The 9,298-nt window shown below is 39.3% G+C and overlaps 1 protein-coding gene across 1 annotated transcript; it reads right to left on the reverse strand.

Moving 5' to 3' along the window:
* Nucleotides 1-4,744: 4,744 nt before the first annotated feature.
* Nucleotides 4,745-8,115, reverse strand: LOC149846548 (uncharacterized). Its single transcript, XM_089998065.1, has 10 exons — nucleotides 8,016-8,115; nucleotides 7,827-7,913; nucleotides 7,603-7,719; nucleotides 6,908-7,390; nucleotides 6,416-6,807; nucleotides 6,201-6,300; nucleotides 5,756-5,815; nucleotides 5,567-5,650; nucleotides 5,352-5,468; nucleotides 4,745-5,159 (listed from the first exon to the last, which is right to left on the reverse strand). Exons 2-10 carry the CDS (start codon nucleotides 7,866-7,868, stop codon nucleotides 4,854-4,856), a joined length of 1,701 nt encoding a protein of 566 aa, XP_089854191.1. The 5' UTR covers nucleotides 7,869-7,913; nucleotides 8,016-8,115; the 3' UTR covers nucleotides 4,745-4,853.
* Between the last annotated feature and the right edge of the window lie 1,183 nt (nucleotides 8,116-9,298).

A 9,298-nucleotide genomic window follows, 5' to 3' on the forward strand; every position in this document is an offset into this window, starting at 1 on the left:
ATCAGGGTAGGCATTGACCCAGGGATTTTTTTGGTCAGGGTGGGCACTTGCCCACCTTGGCCTCAAGGTGGCTCCGCCACTGTGCTTATTGAAAGTCTTGTTTTATATTTTTTCCTCCAACCTAGTATGCCTTTAATAGTAACAACACACACAAATATATATATATATATATATATATATATATATATATATATATATATATATATATATATATATATATATATATATATATGACATGCTTTTTTTTTGTATGAATAACAATCAAATGGTAGATTTAACCATACAAATGTATTTAGAACGATTTATTTAATATGTCAGAAGGGTTTATCATGTCTAATACATCATAAGAACCTATTTTTGAGGTAGTGAAAATCAACGGCTCACAATTTATGAAAAAAGAGTGTGATTTAGAAATGGTATAAAAGATCATATTTCAGTCAACTTTAATGCATGAAAATGGTAAATAGAACATGTTAAACATGTTCTAATTGTTAGATTTTGCATTTGGAGCTTCCATCTATGTAAATCAAGTGTGTCCTGCCATAAATTATGGTTATATATATAAAGTGGTTATGTATCATGATACCATACGGTGATACACTCTTGTTTGTATGGCAACCAAATGACATATCTAACCGCACAGATGTGTTTAACATGCTTTATTTAAACAGAAGGTTTTATCATGTCTAGAACATCATAAGATCTTATTTTTGAGACAGTGAAAATCAGTGTGCTCACAATTCATGAAAATAAGGTTGGTCTAGAAATGGTATAAAACATCATATTTCAATCAATTTTAACATATATGAAATAATAAATAGAACATGTTAAACATGATCCAAAGGTTGGATTTTGCATTTGAAGGTCAGATCTATCTATGTAAATCAAATGTGTACTTACTGTGGTACAATACTACCATAAAAGCACACACACACACACACACATCTATATATATATATATATATATATATATAGAGAGAGAGAGAGAGAGAGAGAGAAATGGGAACCTACTAAATAGCCATGGTGAAACATGCTATTAGATTTTCAGTGTTTTTTTTAAATCCTAACTGTAGAGATGTGATCTATATGTTTGTTTTTATAGGAATCATTTCTTGGAGCATTTGATTTTCATGCATGGATAGGTGTTTATAAAGTTTCAAAAATCAATGGCGTACAATTTTCATAAATTTTTGAAGCGCCAACTGTGATTTTTTCATCCAAAATGCATGAACCAAGTATCGATTTCTAAAAAATCAACCATGCTTTACACATGCATGGGGTTGAAAATTAAAAAAAAAAACACTGAAAATTCAATATATATAGCACCATGCCCATTTAATTAGCATATTCCTCTCTCTCTCTCTCTCTCTCTCTCTCTCTATATATATATATATATATATATATATATATATATATATATATATATCACTTCGGGTTGTACACTTCTAATATGAATACAAAGAGCTAATAAAAAAAGAGCTTAAACTTGGATAATAAACTGATACAGGAATATGTGTGCGTGTGCAATGTGCATGTGTCATGTGTGTGTGCACCCAGCCCAGCAGGGTTAGCATCTGGTAAACCAGATTTGCAACGCTACAATAATGATGTTTTTAGAAGTCAAGCTATATAACGTTCAGACCAAGATAGTTTTCTACACTTTTGAGGCTCAGACTCGTCGAGTATCACACTCAACATGGGGCCCCTCGCTTTTGATTCTGTGCTAAGTGATATCTGTTTCCTGTCGTTAGCCCTGGTAGTTACGCAGGATGCATAGGTCTGGTGATGTGATCTTTGTTGTCAAAGTTTTCGCGCTTGCTTCACTTGGTGTCAAGTGGGTGCATCACTTTGGACCCTTCTGCAAATGGCTTCAAGAAGCAAAAGAAAATACCAAAATCACAAGCAACAGATTACCTATGTTAAACACATTACCTACTCAGTTTTTCAAGTCAAACCTCCAATAATAGAGGGCACCCGAAACTCCAATAAACCAAGTAAAGAAACGGTTTTCGTCCATGCAGAACGTACAAAGGGCATACACAATGTTGTTAAAATCAGTTTCTGAATCGAACCAGTTTTCGAGAAGCGACCCGAATCAAATTGAATCGGTCTATTAAGGGGAAAAAACAGCTTATACAACAAAGGAAAAATCAACCAAAGGTCGATTCAGGCCATATCGGGCAGATTCGGATCAGCTATGAGGGAATTCAATTCAAACCGGCCTATTCAGACTTGATTTGATCTTAACAACATTAAGTATACGTGCTAAACGTTGTCATGCGTACATGTGAAGATGAGAGAAGAGAGAAAGAAGATGGATGCAAGGTTGAATTGCCTAGAAAACTTGGTACTTGACATATCACATACCTCTCCAATCATCAGCCTATGATAAGGAGGTTAGAATCCAAATTCTTGGGATTTACACATCTTAGGGCGCGTTTGTTTCACACCAAATGGAAGTAGCATAAAGGGCAGGTTTCTTGTGAAACCCGTTGTTTTGGGTGAAAATGTGCATGCCCCACGTATTGTTTCCTGCCTAGAATTCACTTCAACCTAGGCGAGAAAGAGTGCCACTTTCATGCCAAAGGGGCTTTTCGCATGAAAATGGGTTGAAAGTGTCCTAGTTTAAGAAAGTGACATCTTCTGTAGTTTTTTGCTAAATACATTTGATGGTGATAACATAATGCAGTAACCAAACTTGGTTGCTATAAAAAGTTATGTTTCACCGATGTGTATAGTTTTGTTCTCATGCCTCATACCCACTTATATCTTTAAGGATATGACCCCCTGTAAGGGAGCCCAAACAAGAAATTTCTTATTAGCTACAGTAAAAGCATCACATAGACCAAGGTGGCTTATCCAAACAGAACAACTTGGGATCAGCAAACTGCACCTCATGAGCGCAGCCGTAGAGGTATCTTCTATTTCATATGACAGACATTAACTTGGAACAAATAATAGGACAGATGCAGAAAGCATCCAAAAAATTGTACCTGCATTAAATGCTACTTGATCTTTTGGACTCAACCTGGGTTCTTTGTCTTTCATGGGTATCGTACCCTAGAAGCACTGCAGTAATTTTCTGCCTATGTTAGTGTCCAGTGCAATGGAAAAGTTCAACATTGCTTAGGTAATCCATCAAGTTGATTACATGACATGTATCTGAAAAACAAGGCTTACCATTGTCTTATATCAAATCCAATTGCGCAGCACATGAATTGGAGTTGTTTTTTTTAGCTTCTGTCAATTGTCACCTTACCAGTGACATGATCCAAAGAGGGGCTACCAGTTTTACTAGCAACACCACTTTTACCAATAAACAGTGCAACTTGCAATGCCTGATGGAAGCGCCAACCTTGTCACCCTCTTATCTTCTCCTCAGATATATTTTTGCTTTGGCACACTGTGTAAGCTGTCAGACATAAAATATTCAATAACGTCTGAGATCTGGCATCTGTTATTAAATCACTGTGATGATTTGACCAGCGTATTCCAAGAGGGTGCTGTTCAGCAAAGGGACAGTAAATTTTTTTGCAAGTACTGTGCACTGAAGAGTTTGAGCTTTGCCACATTTTTAAAGTTCTGTTAAACTCCTCCCCCCCCCCCCCCCCCCACCCACCCCCCTTCCTCTCCCAACCCCAATGAGAATTAGAGTCTGTTTGAACTTAGCTGTTGTTTAAAGGTCTCTTTAGCTACCAGATGGTGGTCAATGTTTGCAGATTTCTGGCATCTTTTTTTTTTTCCTTCACTGAAAGTGCCGGTACGCTTGTCATCATTATGGTACCACCAACACCACCGTCAAGAATAATTTGATGAATCCCACTCAGGACCTAAGAAGAAATTCTATGATGAACAATGGGTATTGAAACAGACTTTTCTGGACCATGATGATACTTTTGACAGAAATCGGCAAAACAGTAAATAACTTGAGAGCCTTCGCTGTCTCCATGTTTGTTTGCATCCGCTCTTACATGCCTTTTTTTTTGACAAAACATAATTCCTACGAATGTTTGCAGCTTGCTTCCTTAACAAAGCTAACCAATCCAGTTTTACTTAAGCGTCACCCTTAAATTCTTGAAATAACTACGCAACTGTGGACCTCTCTGATGTTGTTAGCCATATTAACAGGCTCTATCTTGAGGTGCATGAATGAAAGAGAGAACTGAAATGCTCCTTGTTGAATCCATCTGATCGAAAGATCACCCTGGTTTTTTATGCCAGGGGAGGAAGGGAAAGTGTGCAATGAAGACATCCATTGTTGGACTCAAGCAATCACCCTGTGGTTTGAGAGGTTCAGTGCTGAAGCAGATCCAAATGGATACTACGAGTGCATCGCTGCTAATCCACATCATAAAGCTAGTATAACCCATATTAAAGTTTCGTTTTGAAGTATGAGAAGAACTAGACCTGGATATATTGCATCCAGACATCAAAAAAAAAAATTGTTTATTTACATCAACCTTTCCAGGAGCTCATTCAAGACTTACTCGAACTGGTACTCAGCAGAAAACAAGGGATTTGGTTTCCAAATATGGGGGTAGAGGAAGGCAAATGCAAGGTTTTCATCATTTGTGGATCAGTCGGATAGATGCTACTACCAGTGAGAACGGGGTAGCCATTCATCTTTATCTTTTGCAATGTCTCACCTGATTCCATATGTATGCTAAGAACTTGAAGCCGAACTCGTTTTAGTGGATTGTGCTACCTAGCCATTGCGAGAAGGAAGAAAATTTTCCTGAGAGTTTAATAACAAAGAATTATATTTTCTGCATTTGCTATACTGTGAACAGATCTTCCATACAAACCCTGAAACCCATTTAAGCAGCTGTGAATAAAGAGGGGAGGGTAGGCTTTCAGGATGCTAAAAGATACCTAAAACTGAACTCGTATGGCATTATTTGTACTGCCTGAGACAGAGACTCTTTTCTCCCTTTCTCAAGGCACTTGACTGCTTCCTTCCTCAACGCACTTGATAATTGCAGGCAGATCCAGTCTAATAATGAATCCACATCCTTTGCAAAATCAAGAAGATACCAATCCAGCAGCTTGGGAATGACCAACTTATTGTTCTTAGTGGAAATGCCAATTGCAACCTGTAGGTACTCTCTCTTTGCTGCTTCAAGCTCGTCCTCTACTTTCGTGGCCGTGTAAATGCGCACCTTTCATCAATAACAGTCAGCTTATCAGTACAATTGAATATGTTACTAAGACTACGCTGCATAATCTGCATGATCAAGCCCAAACAAATCATACAAAATCTCTTTCCCTGGAATAAAACATGGAAAAACTATGCATTATGCAAACTATGACTTCAACAGAATCAGAGTCCAATCCCACTTTGGGCGGCTTACCGCAGGAGATGACCAACTTCCACAGGAGAGTGCAAATGTGACCAATGGTTCATGCCAATCTAACCCAAAGATGCTCCGCATTGTTCCCTCATCATTTTTTCCACCTTTTGAATGTGTCTAGCAATTGCAAGGAAAATTTGACAATAGCGTTAACAAACCAGCCACTTAAAATGCTGCAACAGCCCTCAAAATGAGCATGAGATGAACAAGCATACATGTTTTGAGTGATAAGGCATCCTCAATATGAAATGTTCAATTGTCAATGCATTCAGCGTGTGGCCACCAACATTAAAAACTGCCTGCAACAGTACTATATATTTATGAACACCCGAATCTGGTCTGCCACACCTCATTCTTGATGACACTAGCTAACTGGGAGTTGCAAAATTATAGCGAAGACGTACCTTACGCATTAATGCAACAACTGTGTGAGGAGCATCAGGTATTCCATGTTCTAGAAATGCCTGCAGTGGGGCTAAATCATTACAATGACTATTGATCAATATGATTATAAATTATGTTTATATCCATGTTACAGCATCTTTGATGACAACGAGTGCAGCACAGAACACAAAATGCTGGAAAATTTTCATATAGATCTCACAAGAATTCAAACATCACCCTTCATGTCATCATCTTGAATTCTGAATATACAAAGAAAAAACATGAAGTGCAGGAAATGCTCAATTGCTCATGCACCAGCATGTTTGTGATATGATTCGATAAAATGAAACAAAAACATATGATAGCAAACCAGTAGGTGCAGTCAATGCAAAACATAAGTCTAAGGATTAACAGCTTAATAAAGAATTAAAATCTTATAACAGTTGCATATTGCAAATTACATACATTCATCATGCATGAGTTGTAGATATTAATCCAAAACGCCAATTTATGCTGATGGGTAAGGCCCTGGAGATCCACTGAACCAAGTTTGGCAAGAAGCTGCCTGAAGGCAATGCAGGAGAAGGATTACTTATTTGTTTCCAATAATAGATGTTTCTGCAACTACTGTGAAACAAAAACACACATGCATAACAGTTCATCTTTGCATTATAACATACTTCAGCCTGCGGATTAGGTGAGCAGCATCAGAAACCCTGCTTAGATCAATCGAGCCCGCTGAAACCTCAGTGAGATACTTATATCGACCAACATCCCTTTCTCCAATTGCAGCACAGACACCATAAGGGTCTCGAACCTCCAACTCTTCCAAGGCCCCCGTGTTGGAACCGACACCACTCCCCACACTCGCACCAGAGGGAGCAATTCTCGAAATGATTGATGAGCTTTCAGAGTCTTCTCTAAGAGATTGTGTGCCTAACTTCATAAAAATGCTCAGCAAGCATCTGAGAATATCCTCAGATAGCTTAGTAGGTTCAATGCTATCTTCCTCTGGAATTGTACCCACATTAGCTATGCACTCTGGTTTTTCATGGCGGGCATCAATTTCCAGCTAGAATGAACAAAGTAAAATCATATTCAGAGCAAAGAAAGAAATCAATAATAATCCTTCATCGTGATCGTTCTTCTATATGCAGAGGGGTGTCATATACCTGCATCTTTGTTACGACTTCTTGTTTCTTAGCAGATTTATGTTCATTACATGATAGATTAGCAAACATCCTCGGCCTCGAAACTTTCTGTGGAGATTGTTTGTTCGCCTTAGAATTGGGGCGTAGCTGATTCTCTTTCCCATCCAGGTTAGATCCTCTGTTCAATGCCTGCTTCCCAGCAACCGGTCGATTTGAAGAGAAACCATTTTGGTTCGATTCAGAACCCATAGACGATTGGCGTAACAAAGAATTCCCAAGTGTTTTAGAATCATTCGGGCCTCCTGCGGAGGAGGATTGCTCCGTCTTGACAAGTTTACCGGGACAGCGATCCACACAATCAGTGGTACCATTCTCAATATGTTTCTTGGATGATGATATATAAACAGCTTCCTGATACAATCCCTGTCTAAAATTCACGACCTGTGCTTCAAGCCTAACAACCTCCTCTTCCAAAACAGCAACTTCTGCAAGGAGCTCTAATGTCTGAAAATTTCATTATCAATCCCCTCAAATCAATATCTAGTACTGGTTTAATTCTCCTCAAAGAAATTAATCAGAGTAACAGACAAAACAGTAACAGTAAACCGTCAAAAGAGACAAATATATCAAAATTGGCAACAGGTCTTTCTTGGTGCATCACTTAAGAGCAAACATATCATCAAGTTGATGAAAAAAAAATCTTCTTTGGCACTCACATATCGAGGAAGGTAAGGAGGAAGACGAGGCAGGGCACCCAAGGGTCTAGTGAAAGCTCTCTCTAGCAATCTGTGAACATTTTCTTCGTGTCTAAGCTTCTTCTTCAACTTATCTACCTATACATGATTGCAGCAAACCATCAGAATCTCAAAAATCTCATCAAACCCATCACACCAACAGCAAGAAAAGGAAGAAAGCGAAAAGAAACAACATTGGTTCATACGTCTTGTTGCAGTGCTATTTTTCTCTCTCTGCTGGAGCTCATTCTCACGCTCCCTTCCTCTGCTACTCCTGACACCCCAACATTCGCCTTCACGCAAACAAACGACCAAGATGAGAAAACACGTCAAAGGACCAAACCCAATTCTCAAAATCTGTTTTTTAGCCTTGAGCAGGGGCCAAAGGTGCCTACGTTTTCGGTCTTAGTCTTAGGTGGTCTTCATATTTTGCAATGAAGTCTTGATGCGCTGTTCATCTTTGGTGCCTGAAACAGGAAACACCAGTGCGGCAACACATGAAGGGCAGCGTGGGATCGGAGCGTGGTGGAATAAAGAAAAGGTGTCACAGAAACAAACACAAGGGTTCAAAATTCAGAGCCCCAGTAACAACATAGACACACATTGAATAAAAGGATCTCAGAAAACAGCATAAAAAAGGGCAGTCCCAGAGAGAGAGAGAGACCTCGTTGGGCTTTGAAGACTATTAATATCCCATCCCTCTCCTCATGAGATTGTAGTAGCCACACCACACTTGGCTTTTCATGTGCACCTCTCTCTCTCTTTGCTGGAATATCAGGGGCTTGAATTGCCCCACTAAGCGTAGGTTTCTAACGAATTGGGTTAGTCAGGAGAAGCCTGACCTGATTGCTATTTGTGAAACTAAGATGGATGAAGTTTCTCACTCTGTTGCCTCTAGTATATGGAGGGGTGCTGACTATTTTTTTAAGTCTGCGGTCAACCATGCCGATGGCATCCTTATTTTGGAGAAGCAATCTTTAAATATTTCTCAACTGGACATGGGTCTGTTTTCTTTGTCTGTTGCTTTCACTTTGCAAGACAGTGGCAGGAGGGTTGTGGTCACTGTTGTATATGGCCCTAATCACGCTGTCATGAGGCCTGCTTTCTGGAACGACTTAAATAGGATCGTCGTCTCAAACGGGGAGTATCATTTTCTTATGGGAGACTTTAATTGCCTTTTGTCTATTCAGGATTCTAATAACCTCGTTCTTCCAAATCCATCTATGCGAGGTTTTCAAGATTTTGTTCATCGGCATCACCTTTACCCAATCCCTTTTAGTGGGGAGCGTTACTCTTGGTCGAATAGGCGAATTCGCTCATGCTGCAGAGTTCTTGACAGGGTTTTTGTCACTCCAAATTTGCTGGATCTCATTTCAGATGTCAAATGTGTCTTGCTGGCTCCTTCTATCTCGGACCATGGTCAGTTAATCACTACTTGGGGGGGTGGTTTTAATTTCGCCAGGAGTTTTGTGTTTGAACAATGGTGGCTCCAGGAGCCAGATTTTCATACTATTATTTCAGACTCTTGGAACAAGCCCTCCAATGAGCAGTGGGCAGCTATCCGGTGTCATGAGAAGTTGTCTCGTCTCGCTAAGGATATCAAAGCTTGGCTCCATAATCGAGACGTGGTTAAATTTCAGCAAATGACTGCTTGGGAGCAAGAGATTTCAGCATTGTA

Source organism: Nuphar pumila, chromosome 2 (assembly GCF_984573655.1).
Source record: "Nuphar pumila chromosome 2, dmNupPumi1.hap1.1, whole genome shotgun sequence".
Classification (NCBI taxonomy): Eukaryota; Viridiplantae; Streptophyta; class Magnoliopsida; order Nymphaeales; family Nymphaeaceae; genus Nuphar; species Nuphar pumila.